The following is a 19,694-nucleotide window of genomic DNA, read 5'->3' as shown; positions in this document are numbered from 1 at the left end:
TGGTTTACATTTCCTCTAACTACACAGACCATAAATCACACAAGCAGAAGACTGCCTGAAACCAAACTTCCCCTCAGCCCACCACAGATTTACTTACTTGTGGGATTTTTTTGCATTTGCTCCATCTGGTCCCTTTCCGCAGTCGTAGGCCTGTATGGTGAACGTGTAGTCCTTCTGTAGTTCACAGTCAAGCTTTTCTTTAGAGCGTATTATTCCCTCACCAGTGGATTTATCCACTACCACTGCTTCAAAGGGAACATTTTGCCCGTGAATTTTAAATCCACAAATCTCACCTACAGATCCAAAGTAAGAGAGGTTAGAACTGGTCAAAATTATTACACATGTTAAAAATAAATGACCGACTATTTTGCAGCCAAGGGTTTGTGAGGGTCTGTGGACAAAGCAAGAGCACTGTGCTTTAAAATGGGTGATTTCTGGGAACTTTAGTAAAAAGAAGCATACGTCTGCCTTCCAAGCAACTTGTTTACTTTACATCCATTCATGCAGGAATACAAAAGAGAAAAAGAGAAATGTAGACAGGCATTTCACAGGAGTACTTGAGATAGCTCTAGGGTAACAGTAGATCTTATGAGAGCATACAGCCAAGGCCACTGGTAATATCTTCTATGCCAAGCTACTGGGAATAGCTGGGCAGCTTTGTTTTGACCAGAGCAAAAGGTTAAAAATGCACAGTTACAAGTCAAGGGATGAAAAAGCTTCAAGTATAGGTTCAGCACCATAATTACAGAAATTCTGTCAACAGATCAAAGAACAAAGTCTTCCTGTGCAATGTACCTGGCTAAAATTAGGGAATCAAAATAAACTACTGAATGAGAAAGGTAGAAATACCAACTTCTCAGGCATCCATTTCAACAGCTATCTACTAAGACACACCAAATATGTTAGCCGAGGAAGCTCTCACATGGAATGATTTAGTAGGCTTTCCTTTCTGTTCAAACTCTTCATCCTACCAGACTGGCAAGAGAAACCCCTAGTACATCATTTCAAAACACACCTAAGCCCAAGCTTACACTACAAGACCTCTTGCTGGCACAGCTAGGTCCATCTGTCAGCAGCAATGCGGAGTGAGCCTAGCATACCCAGCCGGGCTAACAAAAGCCACTCAAACAGCTCCATCACCCACACTGTGGTTTTACCTGTGTAACTTGTTATCATTTTGAAGGTGATTTTCTTACACCATAAAACACTACTTTGCTATTACAGTTGCAGTGGTATCATAGTACCAAGAATGCACTCCTCCTGTAAACGTGTCTAGAGGTATTAAAAAAAACATATTAGATTTAAAACTACTGAGGTACGTACTGAAGGATGTGTACTGCAGGGAAGGTGATACAATGCTTCGGCAGTTAAATGTTACTTTACAAAGCATATGACAAAACTTAAGTTGCCCCAGCGAAGTAAGCTATCAGTGAAAATATCAGAAAATGCTAATTCCCCCCAAAACAAGTTCTTCAGTGTCTGCACAAGGTACAATAACCCCAAATGGTTCAAATGGATGTCTGATTTACAGATATTTCTAACCAAGGGTTTGGTTACGTAACAGTTTTTATCAATATATTTTAAAATATAAAAAAAAACTGGGAGAATAAATGGGACAAAAGAGCATGACAGGATCTTCTGTTTAAGTGCTGATTCCCCATTTCATAACCAAAGTTAGTAGGTTAATATTCATAAAAGGGATAGAAAGAACCCTTTATCACCTTCTTTGGTGACTGTCACCTCAAAACTCTCTAAAGGGAGAAAAGATAAACCCAAGTCAGTAACAGGAAAGGCTGAAAGGGAGCAAATAAGGAAAAGGCAAAGATGCACACATCACACAGAAAAGCTTTGGAAAAACTGTATTTTAAAATTCCAGTGGTGTTTTACTGTAACTGTTATAATTTTAGAGGTTTAGTTATGTTAAGTATGATTTAATCTTGTAACTCCAAGTTGTCATTCGTAAAACTTTGAAGTATTTAGTATGTTTCTCAAAAGGCTTCTTTCTTTTTTCCTTTTTTTTTTTTTTTTCATAATACCAACTGCTAAGGAAAATATATTTTCAGAATTCCATGTTGATGAACTATCCATAAAGTGGTATTTACCAGATTTATACTACTCTATTTAAAGAAGACACATTAAATATTTTAAAGAAGCTTTTATCTATTATACCAAAACCACTGTATTTCTACAATTAAACAACTTCATACTCTCCTTCCAAATAACAGAAAAAAATTTTAAGCGGTTACGAGATTTTTGTATTTTCCACATAATTTTTTTATCAGTCTTGGATAACACCTTGCACTTGCAAAATTTGAATTCTACATCAAACTTGACAGTAATTCATTAATAAAAAACATACCCATTAAATTGAGAGTCTAATGAACATAAAAGCTGTAATGTAAGAAATGGGGAGGGGGGAGCTATACATTTTCCTAGCAGTATACTGCTTTTCCAAGTTAAACAAGCAACTACCAGCTTCTATCATTTTATTCTACTGCTGAAATACAAGAGATGCAGGTACTCAAACATATTAATCTGCTAGTACTGAGGATGCCCTGGAGCAGCCTGCCTTGCCCTCTCCGGCCACTCCAGAGAAGAACAGGCTTCCACAGTGCCCTGGATCTTCCACACTTCAGAGGAGATCTCAGACGTAACAGAGCTTTACAGTGTATTAGATGGCTCTGCCAGGCACCTGGAATGCCTTCACAGTCCTAACGAACAGACAGTTAATCCTATTCTTCACTCCCCTGCAAATCACAATTTCTTAAACTCCCAAACTGCCACGTTTTACATACCATCCAGCATACCAATTATTTTTTCCTGATGACCATCACCTTTGACCTAAGCTCCAGTACAACAAAGCAGACCTGTACCCTTGAAATCACTTCTGGCAGATCTCCTGTTCCTTCTCACACATTTCAAACAACTTGCAGTCACACAGTTATTCAAGTCTCCATTCTAGAGTGGCCTTAAAGAGAGGTCAGGCACTACAGTTAGAGAAATGCTTCTCTTAAAAAGGCAAATTTACAGTTTAATAATGAAATGGAAATATAATTATGGAAAATTACCTTGTAATGTATTATGATTTCTAGTCCTTCATTTTAAAAGGAGCCAGTTTCTGAAATAGCTCTCTAGTGGTTCTCCCTGAAACTCACTTCAGGTAATCCCTAGATTTATAATCAGCTCTTTATTTTAATGCACCAAGTATGCTGCCTCTTGGGGCACCCACATAATTTATTTCAGTCTATTCTTACACAGGATATAAATATAACCCCAGATTTTAATGTGTTTTGGCAATAGGATCATTCAAGAAAATTTTACACTGCATAAAATTTGTGGCCAACACCACATCAGTCAGAAGTGACATGCCCTCTGCAAGCTTCTAAATATTCCACCTCCCCTCCTCCTGTACACCCACCTCCCTGCTCCCTTCCAGTAACTCTAACCTTGAGAGTCAAGTATTGTGTGTGAAACATTGAGATTTGGGGAGAGAGCAGGGAAATGGAAGGTAACATTAAAGCAGAAAGCCTGACAATGGAGAGAAGAGGGAGAAGTATATTAACGGGGCAATTACCTATCTGGGAGAAGGGGAGGTTGTTTAAAAACTGGTCAGTTCTTTATCATCTCAAGTGACCTTTAGCTCTGGCACCAACCCCAGCTTGGCTGCTAGGACACTCAGGCATTGTATTTTTGGCTCCTGGGCATAAGACGTAAATAAGCTTTCGGGTAAATATCCATATGCCTCCAGATGCTTTTTAAGGTGTACTATAGCTCAATTCCTGCCAGCTGTTTCTCAGAACAGTAACTGACCCGATACAATCGTATTTTCCAGTTCACACGCTAGTAAGATTACCCCAAAAAGCCCTTTCAGTACTACACAGACAAGGTTCTTCTGATTGAAAATGTTAAAATGCACAAAAAACCCTATGGTGTTACTTATAAATGCTCTAAATAAGCAAATGCAGAGCTCCCAACCTAACAAGCTTTTTAAGCTCCCTTCTTCAAAGTGTCTCTGCAATGAAAAGAAGCAAAAAGGAATAATTCTCTGAAGTACAAAATATTTCAAAAATTAAAGCTCCCCTTCCTTTCTCCAAAATGTATTAGACTGTTACAGAGCTGCTTCAAGCCAAATAAGAAAATTTTCTGATTAATAGTCCCATACACAGATGATACTAACTTTCATCTCAGTTATGAAATGCATATATTTATATAGTATAGGTAGACTCTTCTGTGATTACAGAATTCTTGGCAGTGAATTTTTTTCTATTGCCATTAAGCAAGCTTAGCCCCATTCCATGCTCCCTAACGTTTCATGCTATGCCATACATACCTAATACTTTTTCTCACTTCATTCTGAAGTTGAGATACATTACTAAAATAAATTTCTACCTCTCCTAATCTTAGAACAGAATGATGATCAATCTGTAAATTAGTTTGTATTTGACATACTGGGAACTGTTCAGTTAAATAAACTGTAACTAGGATAGCACTTTACAGTGCTTCCCTCAGCTGTAATTACAGTTGAAAAAACATTTCATTTTACAGGTAACACAGGTCTGTGGAACTTACGTTAGCCAGAAGACATACAGTAATCTTGTATCCTAAAAGCATTCTGTATTTCCCCTTTCTAGTGTAGCACAATCAAACGACAGTGAGGATTTGGTAGAATTTTAAGGCTTTGTTGTTTTTTACTGTTTTATCTCTTTCTGTACCGTTATGATACAACGAGGTAAAATAATTATATTATATAGTTTAAAAAAATCTTTGCAAGATATTTAAACTGCACATACAGTATTTGACTAGACACTCTTCAACCTCTGGAGTCAGCTATCCCTCTAGATTTCCATTCCACAGGAGATGAAGTATGTCCTCCCAGCTCTAACCCAGCAGCAGTCTACATGAGGACCATGGAAAGCCTTCAGGAAGAGCCTCTCATTTCAATGTGCGTACAGTGCCTCCTAAACAAGTATTGCTTAATAGCATACAAAACCGATAAAAAGCAAACCAATTTTAAATTCCACAATTAGCGATAACTCCATGTCAGTTTGTATTTGTCTGCTGGTAAGTGCATACCAAAACGTCACTTCACAGATGCCTTAAATTTGATGCAAAAATGGCTGAAATACTATTTTATAATATACATGTAATATAAATAGATGTAGAATTTTTAATAACAAAATTTCCTCTAAGGTTTGCCAACCAGCTGTGCAACTGAACCACTCATTGGATGTGACGAGATCAAAATTTTTATCTGTTTGCTTACACAGCATCATTCATCATCTCTACACATTAATTCTTTACAGGCGTCACTGGCTGAGCGCCGCATGACGGAGGCTGCTGCAGCCAGGAGCCAGCACAGCTCCCTGCCCCAAGCAAACAGGGCTGGTGGGCAGAAGCACTCGCCCACCACCACCTGCGAACCCCACACGCCTCCGGGCAGAGGCTGACAGAGAGGCTTGGGGGATTTAGGGGGGGGTGGGGGTTAAAATAAATGAATATAGATTGTGCGAGATCATTTTCACAGCTCTATGCATATTCATGCTCTAAATCAAAACATTCTTAACTCCCACAAAAATACTTCTTGCATCCCAGATTAGTAAGGGGAGAATAAAGTATTGTGGCTGAGAAGTGGTTTTCTCTAGGGGTGTGGGGTGTGGGGAAGAGGGATTAAAACCCTGTTACGGACACATCAAAAATCCAAGGAAACACATCCTTCCACCAGGGAAACATTTCAAACCTCTCGCTAGCAAGACCCTGCGTTATAATCTTACAACAAAATACATTCAGCTAAGCTAAGACATCCAGATATAACACTGTTTGTTTCAAATGCAATAAAAATTCAGTTCCTTTTTGCACAGTAAAGGGGAAATCCATACTGAGAGCTTCAGACATCAAAATTATTTAAAACGTGGATTACTGTAATGTACAACAGAAGATGTAGCTGCCCTTTATTTTATTTTTTCAGCAAAACCATTCAGAGCTAAATTCCAACGTGACTCAATGTGAGACGTAGAAAAGTTTCACTAAGGAATAAGAATGGCCACTGTCTTCTCAAGCAGATCTGAAACAACCATGGCACAAAAGACCGACTCGGTAGGGCCTCTCTACACATCAGGCAGTATGGCAAGGCAACCTGCCATGGCTATACCAATTACCCTAGAAATAAATGTCTACATCACTCTACTTACTTTTGCACATCTGAATGTTAGGATCCTACCCACAGCAGGAAGTGGGCAAAGCAGTAAAAGGCTACTTTCACTTGCCCCACAGTTCATGTGCTACAAAGTATTTACATGAACTAGGTTCAAGAGGTTTCGACATGCTCAATATTGAAATAAAGCAAAAAGCTCTATTTAAAATATTTTAAACCTGCAGACAGTTCAGAAGTTTCACAGCTCAGCCAGTGGGCCCACTTAATTAAAATATCCAACTTTTTGAAGCATGAATAAATCTGATTTATAAGTAGGAATATACCAGTTAGGGCTGAAACAGCCATTTAATCCTGAAAATGCTTTGGTTTGCTGTGAAAACATGTCACTGATCTAACAGACTTCTCGCACCTAAAACACCCACGTAAGATGCTGCTGGACAATAACAAAGCCATTCTCCGTTCTCAGCCATGACTACAGCACCACCAACGGGAACTGGTGACGCTCATTCAACACGCCTCCTTACATGTGGTCTCCTCGAAGACAGATTCAAGTATTGTTCCATTTAATGGTAGACAAATACTTCCACATATTCCCACAGCACAGTCATTCAAAATGTGTGCAATTCAAACCCAACAGAGTCATATCAAGGAAAATTTATTTACAACATTAGCGTGCTACACTCTGAATTTAAGGTAACTATTTTAAATCCATTGTTTTGCTGCTGCTTAAGAATTGTTAAGTTTTTGAAAGCCGAAATATATAACATTTATACAAACATTTAATAAAACCAACTTCCAGTTCATAAAAACGTTCATTGAAAGAAAGGAGGTTTAACCACTTTAGATCAACACAATGCAAAAGCAGTCTCATCTGAAGAGATACTTTGACATTGGATTCTCCTCTGCAAATCTGACAATGTATTTGAAGATACTCTGCCAGTATTTTCCTAAAGCTTCATGATAGCCAGCACTCAAGAAAACTTCACTATTCACCAAGAGGTATAAAACTGCCATTTGCAGAATCTGTTCAACGCTGTCAAAACCACCAGCACCACTTAAGCACTACAAGAGATGATTCATATTCTCCTAATTACCAAGTACACAAGTCAGCCTCCCTACACTCCTTTTACTTAACAGATTTTGTGTATCCCAACACAAGCTTCTTCATTTGGAAATGAAAAGTTTTTTTGTCCACAGACAGCAGTTTTATTTCCAGTTAAGATCACTTAAGAGCCTCTGCCATATGTATCTAATACATGAGAAAGTGTTGAATTTCAGAGGTTTGCCATTATCTCTGAACTTCCTGAATTTGTAAGGCAGCCTTGGAGATAATTACAGCCTTATAGTAACGCAACACAACTGTTACTTTAAGTACCACTTTAAGAAACTGTGACCAAGCTGCCATAATGCTGTAGCACACAATGCAGTCAGCATGCTGAACATTTCAAATGGCTGTTAATTTAATCACTCCCTTTTTCTATCACTTCCTCCTTGAAGCCAGGCTGAGCAGTGTTCCCAAAAATGGCTAATATCATATCCTGTAGGTATTATACTAGAATTCTTAACTCTAAAATTAAACTTAACCAAGCAAACTTCTGCAAGTATCTCATTTAAGCTTGTGTTATCCACTACAACTGATTTAAATACCTGCAAATGCCCAACGGTATTCTTCAAGCACAATTTTCCAATATTTTGTCATACCAAAAAGATACTTTCCATACTACTACATCAAATTAATGAATACAGTATTGTTAAACAGTAGTTTCCAGAAAAAAAAACCAACAAACTACTGTGGAAGCTTCTAAGAAAACTGTCATCTGTCAGTCCTACGTTGAAAGTGAATTAGCCATTCTGCAGATATCATGTATCATTCTCCATGTTCTTTGCTAAAGAAGAAAAAGCCTTTTCTTCAGGTAGAAGAGGCTGTCCACTTTTAAAAATACCCCAGACTGCTAAGCAAACTTAATTCTACTAATTGCTGTTTTCAATTCTATTAAGACACAAATCAGAAACACCAAGAAAACCCAAAACTCTCTTCAGAATGTTAAGAATAGTTTCAGAACTCCCAGAGTAAATGCTGTGAAATGCAGAATCCTGAGGATCGAGAAAAAGATTAACTGGAGCGGGGGTGGGAATTAACATACGCACATGAAATTGAAAGCAGCATGGAATACCTGCAATATAGAGTACTCTCTGGTTTGGATATTTGGATACAGCTGTGTATACAAAATAAAACTCTGGTCCACGCACAAACATTTCCTAGGGTCTAAAAGCTTTGAAATACTATGCTAGTGTTAAGGGAAAACACACTAAAAACACACAAAGCATTTGCTCTCAAGAAACCATTTCCACTTCTTCAAAAAGAAATGCAGATTAATTCCTTACCTGCAAAACGCAGAGGCGCATCTTTGTCCAGGGCTATTAAGGGGGGGTCCAAGAGCACCGTGTTGTCATTTTCTGTAACTATACCATGATAGGTTGTTTCAATCCATGGCTTATGCTTGTTAACTGAAAGGAGAACAAAGTACAAAGTCAAAACATTTGAAACTGACTTTAAAAAATACTTTACAATACTGATTTCACCATTTTCCTTTTTCTGTATCTGAATCAGCATTTTACAAAATTAAAAAATTTGAGACACAAAATCCTGTTTAAGTATGTTCAGAAGAGTGCAGTGTCCCTGTAGGCTTTCCAGAAGTAACTCAGAGAATCTGAATTGGTCTCTTAACTATGCTGGGATTTAAGATGTCCCTAAAGTGCAACTCAAAAACCTTCTAACAGCGACAAGGAGCCGTTGACAGGAGCGTCAAGCATGACACCAGAAAAACTGATATTCAGCACCAAGTGAAAAAAGACTGGCCAACATGAAACACAAGGGTTTATTTAACTCTCTCCAACATGGAAAACCTGGAATCCAGTTGGTGGACTATTTTTCAAAACAAGAAGTCTTTTTCTAGTTTCAGCATTTTGTCCTGTATGGGGTTTTTTATTATCATTAAGAGAATAGGCAGAAAAGAGATCAAACTTCACTAATTTCTACACAAGGCCCGAAGACATTTGCCGAGGAAACAAACGGGGAGCGACAGACATTTCTGTCCCAGCCTAAGACCTACACCTAGAACCTTCGGTATCAGTTTCACCAGTCACTCATACAGCATCCCAGGTGAAGGAGAAGCCCAGGAGTTCTGCTCATGCTGGGGAACTACACAAAACGCAAGACAGGGAGAGAGAGGAGAGGCAATCGGAAAGGGGGAGACACCAGCTTTTGCAGCCGTGCACCTCAGCAGCAGGGGCACCAGGCAAGCCCCTGGCCCTGCGGGGTCTAGTACTCTGCTCTTTAATCCAACATACGCCTGGTGCAGATTTCAAACACTGCTGGAAGAAGGGATCACAGTCTTCAGGACTTTTCTGTCACCTAATAGAACGCCTTGAAATCTGAGCAAAATACTGACTATTTTTTGTATCACTTATTTAGTAGTGACTTTAAGAGACTGGGAAACTCCACTAAAAAATCACCCATAAAAGCACTCTTCAACTCTGCACAGAAGGATCTGTAAACCGATCACTTGAGCATGTGTAAGGTGACGGATCTCCTTCCTCTGCTGCAAAGAAATGCAGGATCTTCCCTTGTCAGCTTGCAAAAACAGTTTTTTCCAGTACATCACAAAAAATGCAAGACAAAATCATATGTAAATCACATGTTATCTACTAGGCTATCATCTACTACATGACAATCCAGTGTGAGAGTGCCTTTATTATTAAATATTTACCTTTAATGTTATGCTCTCCAAAGATAAATACAGCTCATAGTCTGCAGAACCAGTGGAAGTGGTGTAACAGCTAATTCTTCTTGACAGTTCAACATATTGTTTCTCCTGGTCTAGCTCTCTTCATGCTGAGGTTCTACATGCATCAGTTTTACCTAAATTGTTTTGGGCAATTTCTATCTGCTACTTAAAAAAACCTCTCAAGGCTACCACATACTTGTGCTGCTTAAATTAACACTACTTCCCCGGATCCAATTCTGGAGGGTTGTACATACCCAGCTGCTTAGAACCTATGGAAAACATTCATCTAGAGGGCCAGAAAACCGCTCCTCACCAGACAAAACCCAAGTCAATCTTCAGCAAATTATGTACAGGAAAATATCAAAAAATGCTTTGCTAGAGGTTATAACAAATACACCACACTATTCAATAACCAAATTCAATAGGTGACATCACCCAGATTTTGGTCTTCATGAGATCAAGTACTTACAACTTCTGAAAGAAAAGCCTGTGCAATCACAGCGAAGAATATACTACAGCTAGAACACAACAGTGTAGTTATACTGTACTGAGACAGTTGAGTGCTGCTAGTTCACCTCTCTGAAGAACTGTATCAAGCAGATTGTCAAAAGAGGCAGAGATGTAAGGATAATCTATAACCCAGACTTTCAAATCCTGCGTCTCCAACAAACTAAAGTGCATTCATGATGTCTGTCATAACGCTTACCCAGGAAAACTGAATTCACTGCGATAAAAGGACACTTAAACAAATGATTAAACCTAGAGGTAAAGAACTCATATAGGAAATGATAACACACTCCCAATACGCTTTCATCCGCAATCTTTTCCTGGTTAGTAGTAACAAACTGGTAGACAGGATATAATATCTTCATACGTAACAATGCAGCAAGAGAGAACTCGCAACAAACTATTTTAACGCAAACAGTGTTTAATTACAGCCATGTGTGGTTTTACTCAATATGGCAATGCTATCTTTCTTGCCTCAATACACTCACATGGGCATGCTTTCAATATTTGGCATACCAGCTAGCCAGCTCAACGCCAACCACACTGTTCTATTTGCCCGAGAAGCACGCTGCCGCAGCACCCTCCCAGGAACCTGGCGTTTTGCAACGACTTTGTCACGCTCAAAGGGACGAACACACTGTTCCTCCCTCAGAGGGAAGGAAGGTGCCGGTAACTGCTGAAGCATGAGTCTGACTGAAACATACCTCTCAATTCAAATCTGTCTAAAGGAAAGCATTCCGCTAATACAGCTACGGCTGGCAGGGGCACCAGGAGGACGCAGGTGTGTGTTTTTCTGTCCACGCATCTGGGGCAGCTGCACCCAGACTGAAGATGTCACAGTCCCTTCATCTGTTCGTCTTCGTCTTTGCAAGGACCTAGTAAAAAATACTGGAACAGATCTCTGCTGGAGGAAACCCCATCTCCCTCCTAATGCTTCTGAACATAGGTTACGGTTTTGGGTTTTTAAGCACTGAAACACCTTCTCCTAATTTAGCAACCTACAATAAATCCCACTACTGTAGGGTAGGGAATTCTATAAAAGCCTGAAGTACTGTAACCACATGTGAACAGAATTATGAGTATGCTAAGCATCTGCAGAGTCTAGTGAACCTTCAAACAACAGGCCCAGTTAAAAGCAAAGTCATGTCCTTTTATTGTGCTGTAGACAATAAAATCATAAAGCTTAAACCCCTTTGTCTTTAGGAAGGCTAAAACATCACCAGATTTTAAAACATAAAGCTTAAATCCCTTTGTGTTTATCAAGGCTAAACATCACTGGATTTTAAAAACCAAACTTACTGCTGAATGTCCAGGAAAGGCCCGTTATCCATGTTTGTGATCTACTGACTCTAGCATAACCACGTACTGTAAGAAATTCCCAAGCTAGCATTTGAAATATGAGGCAGCTCACGAGTGATACACTGCTGCTTCCCTTGAACTGCAAAACTGAACCAAATATTATTCTGATCTCAGTCTGCTGAGAGATTATTAAAAGTTGGACTGAAAACTATCCTTCCACATTTTTTTCCCCTCTTTAATGGTCAGGACACTCCTGAAACCCACAGAGAAAGTTGTTCAAAGCCAGACTGTCAATTTCAAACCAGAACAGTTGGCCTATTCCAAGCCTGACACTAACAAAGTGCCCTGAGCTGTTAATCTCTTGCCATTTAACTGGGATAAACTACTCGGGTTTCCTTGAAATACAATATTCACACTATTTGTAAGCGCCTCAACTGGAATCTGTTGTAAATCCCAACTAGCATTTAATCTAGTCAAGTGGGGGAAGCTACCCTGGGCATGCCACAGCAAGCTGACTTCTACTTAGTTTTTAGTGGCCAAAAAAAATTAAAAAGGCAGCTAAGCACAGCTCTTTCTCCAGGTAGCAAACTGAATTGTAAAGCTCATGCTAGAGCCTTTACTGCAGCCAAGCAATGACTGAGCACACACGTGCAAGGTGAGCACAAGCCACCTTCTAACTCGATTATCTAAAGAGAATTGCTGCTAAGCTATCAGATGAAAGGGAACCGGTGCCTGATGTGACGTGTCCCTGGAACACACGGGTTTAAAACACCACTCGCCCTAGGTAAATGTGCTCTGTGTCTTGTGACACCCAACAGACCAGCTCTCACCAACACTGACTGGAAGTACTACTGGCTGTTCTGCAGAACAAGGAATGCGGCCTCAAAGAAAGGATGCTTCACCAAGAGCAATGGCTGATGCTGCAGAATGCAATCCATCAGATCAACCAGCAGCAACTTTTTGCTGCTATTTAAAAGAATTAATGACTGTAAATGAATGTGTAGGCAGGGCAATGGGGTTTAGCGCTAGTACAGAAACTTTAATCAAAAGCTATAATCTTAAGACAATCAGAATTAATTCAGTTCTATTTTTTGAATGTGAACATATTAAAATTAAATGTACTTATCAAAGTCCTTTCTGAGGACTTCCATTATCTTCTTACAAGTGGTCAGAAGTCCATTTGACTTAAATGGGATCTGGCATCTACATAACTGAAGATTTAGACACACCTCAACCAAGAAGGCCCGTAAACTGAAAATAAGTTTTCTTCTGGATAACTACTTTAATATACAGTGTTGTTTAGCCACGCTGCGTATCTTTAGAACTAGATCATTTGTGTCAAAATGAATTCTTAAGAATTAACCTGTAAAACACACTGAACGAACTCAATAACAAGTACTAGGCTTTGAAAGCTAAATATTCAGTCAGTGACAGTAAAGATAAAATACTCATTTTCAAAATCCACCTCTGAGACTTTGTGAAAAATCTGGAGATTGCCTAAAAAGAAAATTACATTCTCTATTAATTCAAATGAATTGCACTCAGTGAACTGAGTAAAGTCCTTCACTCCTGTCCGAAGGTCCAACAAAAACTGATTGCTGTACATCTTTTGTGTCTTCCTCTTGGTGCAAGAGAATACAAGTATGCCTTTCAGTGAGACAATAAAAACCCTAAAGTATGTCTTACCTTCAATATTCATAACTTAGTACTCTTCTGATGAAATTTCAAGCAATATTATTAGAAGTTTGTGTAGTACCTAACAATAGAAAATTACAGCTCAGCCAAGGAGTAAACATCTATGTGATAAAATATGCCTTCTCCACCCTGAAAGTAAAGTTTAAGGAAGGCTGTAGCATGGCCTAATTATAATGTGTGTTCTGTTCCTGCCCTGGACTCAACCAGCCTGCAATTCAGAGCTGTGCCTCTGATTTTCTGTTCGAAAAGGGTGAGGATTAACTTTGCATATTATCAACTTGAAATATTATCAGTGGTAATGAAAAGATTTATTGTGTTTGTTTATTTAATTAGGTCTTCTCATACCTAGAATTTTATCAAAAATCATCATCTTACAACCAGGTACAAACAATGGGATACAATGGAACACAACCTTTACTCAAACATTGAGTTTCTCGATAGTATGGGACTTACCTATAGTACAGGTTTCCAAGGCAAACTACAATTTCCATTACTGGGACACAAAACCAGTAAGCAGTAACAAAATATAGGGGGATGAATCTGCTCCAAGAGAGTGATTAGGTAAGGGTGTGAGCATCCACTACCGCTAACCTCTACGGTTCCCAGCTGAAAGGAACTCAGGTGGTTGAAATTCATCCCACATTTTCAGACGTCTGTCTTGGATTCTTTGCCACAATAAGGAACACTTGTAATGTGTGCTCTGGAAGCTCAACTGTCACACACTGGGAGCATAAGGTAGTGTTTATAAATTGTCAGGTGCCTACAGTCTGAGCCTGCACAATTAATACTTTCTCCAAACACCACCTTCAAACTAATGGCCGCAGGAATTCAACGGGTTTTATTAAATTATATTTTGCCTAGGGAAAAACCTCTGGTTTATCACCACTTACAGAGTTTCCTGTTCTACACTGAACCAGCCGCCTAAATATGATTTTATTTGTACACAGACAGATGGAAGTTTTGCTATTAGCTGAAACCCAGGTACATGCAAATGACTGATTAGAAACTAGTTGCAGTATTATCCACAGCTGCAGCAGCAGCAACGTTCAGAGTGCCAAAGACCTTGGACAGAGGATATGCTGACCAGATTTCAATTTGGATAAAAGCCTGTCAAAGAAAACAGCAAAACCGAAATATCCCACCACAAAACAGTCTAAACAGGATTAAGGCAACAAAGCCTTAATTTTTGAAGTGAAATTTAAAATGTTTTAAACTAAACAGAACACTGAAATAGAAAACATAAGCCTCTAACTGTAAACACTCATTTAATAAATGTTCTTTTAAACGTTGCTAATTATAGTGCAACAGTAGAAATCACCTACTTTCTACCTGTTGTCATATTTATAGATTTCACTCCTTGAAAGGCAGTCTTACTTACAGATACAGCAAACATCATTTTTCAGTATAGCCAGCACTTGTTGACTCCATTTAAAAACAAGGGAAACCAACTGGGAGCAGTAGCAGCAACTTGTTTTCAATCTGAACACAAAGCAAGTGAGATGAGACCTAATACTATAACCAAAGGGCAGACAGAGAGTTCTTCAAAGGCACTGAGGTTTCTAATAATCCTTTTTAAAGGCTCCTAAGGAGGTTTAGTCCCTACTGAAGCCAATGTGAGTCAATCAGTACGAATCAAATAAATTAGAGTGCAACACAAGATTTATTTAAGACCAAGGCTTCCAACAGTAAACTCTCCCATGTTTTGAGGAATTGCTTCTGTCTGTACCAATAATGATAATGCTACAAGATGTATGCCCTTTAATATCATAAACAAAATTTCAGAGAGACTTCTCTGAATACAGCTAAATAGGATGAGAGATAAGGCTCAGACAAATGGTAAAAGTGCTTTTGTTCAGAGAACATCAATGACTACAGAAGTTTTTTGTCCCCTGCAGAACAGTTTCATAGCCATGAGTCACTAAGCTATCAGATACTTACGACTTTCATGGCAGAAAAAGCCACTTTACCCAGAACAACAGAATTATAATTTAATCTGTTTGAGATGTTCACATTATGCTGTCCTGGGGTCTGCCGTGGGTTTAACTCCAAGCCTTCTAACTTCCATGAGAAACGTGTCTGTGAGCCTAGCTTCCATCCTCCTTAAAAAAACCCACACTCTTTCCAATAATCTGGAACTGGTGATTTCAAGTCTGCAGAATTATTAAGGCCTCACACCAAAGATACATTTGCAAGTTTAGAAAAGTTTCTGTTGATGAATTTTTCTGGTAACCTGGCACAGACATTACAACATACAGTTTTAAGAATACTGGAGAAGACAACTGGCATGATAGTATTCCAAAGACAAAATAAACCATGCTTGCCCAGGCCATCTCTCCTCCATTTCAGTTTCCACAGCAGTGTATTATTTTATATAATATAGAGAGAAAAAGAGATGAAAATAGCGTGCATGAACAGATGGCTTTCCCAAGCATCATGCATCATAGAAAGGTCTAGCACTGGTTAATTCTGTCTCTTCCTTTCATAAATCCTTAGAGGAAAAAAAATACCCAGGCCCCATAAATAGCCAAATTGTCTCTTCATAATGCTTTAGGGTAGTCTTGAATTTCCTTGCCTCTAAAAAGGAGACAGAAACCTAACCACCAGCCCTGTATTCTGAAGGCTGTTCCCATGTCAAAGAAACATCTGCAGTACGACTGTGGTAGTGATGAGAAAGTGGTTTGTGGTTTGGATTTAAGACATTCATAGCACCACATAACTTCCTGAAGTAATCACAGATCAGCAAAGCTTCCTCAAGATACTATTATTTTGATCAATACCCTTCCTAAATGATGGTATGTTGGAAGGGACCCAAGGCAACAGAGGTATATCGCTCTACCTGGTGAGTAACTACAGAAGAAGCAGCCATTAGATGCACTGCCTTCTCGTCTGAAAAGTCAATCCATTCCCCTCCCTTTTCAGCTCCGTTGCTAAATATCCAATTGCTTCACTACGACAAACACTATTTGAACACACTGCTAACTACTGCTTTCCACTGCAATGTTAGCCCAACAAGCTTAGAACTATTTGGGTCAACTTGACCAATTACAAGACAAATCTAATTAAATTAAGAGTTCTGCATCAGCTGGAGAGCAATATGCCTCTTTAGAACCCGAAACCACTCTTTGCACTCCTTAAAATAACTACAGTGAAGACAGCAGGTCAGCTAGCTCACACTTAACTTTTGTGTAAGATCACATCCCCAAAAAGCTATTTCCATCATCAAAAAAGAAGACAGTTTTCGCTTCTGCCCCCCCCAATGGCTTCCACCGACCTCAAAACCAACCACTGTTACTTGCTGTATCTTAAACATAAATGTGTTCCAACCACAGGAATACGCAGGACTGGAGAGTGGAACCCCCCACTCTAGTGGAGCCTTTCCAGACCCTTTCCGCGCGTTACTGAACCAAGCACAATTCAGTTTTGACTACTTAGAATAAATGTTAGCAACCTCAGTAACAAGGACTTTCAAAGTCAGAGATGAAAAAAAATGAAGCTGAACTTAGGGGGAAAAAAAAAAAAAAAAAAAAAAAAAGGAACTGATAACACAGCACAAAACCTGAAAGCTTACCATAAACGCTTCCAAACCAATGCTTCTAACAACAGGGAAATGAAAGCGAGTTGCCTGAGCAGCCTTCCAACTGTTTTCCAGAGCCTACCTGCCATTAAATGCACCTTCATGTAACATTATTAACAAGAGTACCTAGAGCAGCCAAAATGTCATCAGGACCAACGCCAACTGCACAAACCAAACCAGACTAGGCCTCATACTGTAACTGTGTTACACGTGATGAAGTTTGACAGATCAGGACCTGCAGCCTAGCAGCTCTGTTGATCAGACTGAAAACAAATGCAGCCTGTAACTGCAGAGGAGCTGCCTAACAGAGCCGTCCTGTGCAACACCACCTAAATTTGACATTTGTTTCCAAGTACCTGTCCACTTTCTTTGAAAATGGGTTGCGATCTTAGTTTTATTCATCACTTCAAATGACGGAAAAGCCTAGCAATCCGATGAAACTGTGCTTCGCTGTTGGTGCGGGGTTAGCAATGTAATGGTTCCAAGAACGCTAATAAATTGGTGGTTCTTAGATCTTATACAGGTAAATTACAGCCACCTCCTGAACAGCTGGCACAGGACTCACCACAGCAGCAACTTCTTGATCCTACCCAGGGCAACTGCAGCAAGACTGTGTGTCCTTAACGCGTTGTTTTTGTTTAAGATCAAGAACTTCCCCTTCAATGTATCTGCAAGGCATTTTATAGCCACGCTTCTATCTACGTTCAAGCGCAACACAAGATCTCAAATCGCATCATACGATCAGCTAAACCTTGCAAAAACGGCATTCTCAATTCAAGGGGTAACCTTCAGGTAAGGAAGCGCTTGCAAGCCGCTTAGCGAAATCTGCTCAGGAGGAGACCTGCAATGCGTATGCTTTTACTCCACAAGATCAATCAATAGCCACAAGGCCAACGTTTAAACACGCCGTATCGCTACGGTTTAGCGGAGCTGCGCGTTTCGCTCGCAGGCACGCCGGGGGTCTCCGCCCGAGCCTCGGCTCCCCGGGGGCTCCTGGCCCTGGGCTGCTACGTCCCCCTCCAGCCCGCCGGCCACCGAGGCTCCGCCGCGCCGGCCGCCCCTCCGAGCCCGCGGGGTGCGCAGAGCCGCCCCGGGCAGGGCCCCCCCCCCGGGCAGGGCCCCCCCGTTCCCCGCAACAAGTGCCGACCCCCGCCCGCCGGAGGCAGCGCTTATGTAACGCGGCGCACCCCGCCGCGGCGGGGCCGGGCCCGCAGCCGAGGCCCGCCGGCTCGGCGCTGACCTTCGGGGAGGGCGGACGGGCTCCGGGGGCAGGGGCCCGGCGCAGGGCGGCGCGGAGGACACGCCGCCGCCGCCCCATCCCTCCCCACCGTGCCGCAGGTGCGGCGGGTCACCACGGCCCGCAGGTAGCCCCGGCAAGGGGCGGCCAGCGCCCTCCCCCCCCGGCCGCGCCGCCGCGATGTCCTCCGCGGCGCTCCCCCGCGAAGGGCGGCGGGACCAAGGGCACGGTCCCCGCGCCCGGCGGCTCCGGCCCTCCCCGGCGAGCGGCCACGCCAGCCGGGGACGGGGCGGGGGGGGACGGGGCGGGGGGGCCAGACCTGCCGCCCTCCCGCTCCCCGCCGGTGCCGAGCAGCCTCCCCCGCCCGCCCCGGCGCTGTTTACCTCGGGCGGCCGCAGCTCCCCCGCCGAGGAGCGCGGCGAGCAGCAGGCAGGCGGCGGGGGCCGGCAGCGGGCGCGGCATGCCCGGGCGGCGCGGCGGCGGCATGGCAGCGCGGAGCGGTGCAGGGCAGCGCGCACCCCGGCTGGCGGGGCGGCTGTGGCGCCCCCGCTGGTCCGGGCCCCGCTCTGCGGAGGGCTCGGCCCGGCCCTGAAGAGGAGGAGGAAGAGGAGGAGGGAGGAGAAGCGCTGCGCGGCCCCGCTCCGCTCGCCTTTTCTCTCCTCCCCCCTCCCTCCCCCGCCCGGCAGCGCGGCGCCCCGCCAGCGCCACCTAAAATGGCGACGGCCGGGCCCCCGCGCCGATTCCCAGGCGGGGGCGGGAGCGAACCAACGACGGGGGGGGGGGGGGAGGGGCGGGAGAGCCCATCTGCGCGCCGCGGGGCCCGGCCGCCTCCCGCCCCGCAGCCCGGCACTGCGGCAGCAGCCCTGCCCGCCGCGGCGGGGCCCGGGGGCGGCGGGAGCGGCGCTTGGTGCCGTGCGGCTGCGGGCGGTCCGCAGTCAGCGCCGGTGGCGCGCCCGCAGTTGGGGTCGGCCCGGGCTGACGAGCCCCCCACGGCTCCGAAAGTGGAAACACGTGCGGGGCCGGGCCGCGCCGCAGCGCCAGGGCAGAACCAGCTGCGTGCGGGGTCGCCCGGTACCACCGGGCCCAGGGCCTGCACCGGGGTCCCCTGCCCCAGGGCTGCGGGGCAGGGGGCGGGGGTGCAGTGCAGGGTCCCTGGCCCCGTTGCAACAAATCCCCGGCGGGGTGGGAGGCCCTTCTCGCTGTGGTTCCGCCGACTTCCCTAAGGCAACAGTCTGCGAGGTCCGTTTGGAAAAATTCACTAGTCCTGTCTGAGCCGGTGCCACAGCAGTGATGACGTTGCGGGGAACCTGCCCCACAATAGCAGAGTAACTTGCTCTTTCGTCGACAATTTCAATTAGAAAATGCTTCATCGGGAGAAAAAAATTCCTTACTGTAATCAGGGTTTTGCCAACTGAAATGCAACCAGCTTATTTTACAATTGGA

At 42.7% G+C, this 19,694-nt stretch overlaps 1 protein-coding gene across 4 annotated transcripts in view; it reads right to left on the bottom strand.

The window, feature by feature from the left end:
* The window catches only part of CLSTN1 (calsyntenin 1), a 39,960-nt gene extending 21,034 nt beyond the window's left edge, over nt 1-18,926 (bottom strand). Inside the window, exons 1-4 of one of the 4 annotated variants that reach the window (XM_056330553.1) lie at nt 18,635-18,926; nt 8,537-8,659; nt 1,722-1,751; nt 98-293 (exon numbers count right to left, since the gene is read on the bottom strand). In XM_056330553.1, the coding sequence (XP_056186528.1) occupies nt 98-293; nt 1,722-1,751; nt 8,537-8,659; nt 18,635-18,737 (452 nt within the window). In that variant the 5' untranslated portion in view covers nt 18,738-18,926. The remainder of the gene's footprint in view (nt 1-97; nt 294-1,721; nt 1,752-8,536; nt 8,660-18,634) is intronic. The other 3 variants (XM_056330555.1, XM_056330554.1, XM_056330558.1) reach the window with 3 other exon arrangements.
* Between the last annotated feature and the right edge of the window lie 768 nt (nt 18,927-19,694).

This window comes from Falco biarmicus, chromosome 3 (genome assembly GCF_023638135.1).
Source record: "Falco biarmicus isolate bFalBia1 chromosome 3, bFalBia1.pri, whole genome shotgun sequence".
Taxonomy (NCBI): domain Eukaryota; kingdom Metazoa; phylum Chordata; class Aves; order Falconiformes; family Falconidae; genus Falco; species Falco biarmicus.
The sequence above is the reverse complement of the archived record's forward strand: the minus strand, read 5'-3'. Positions and strand labels throughout refer to the sequence as shown.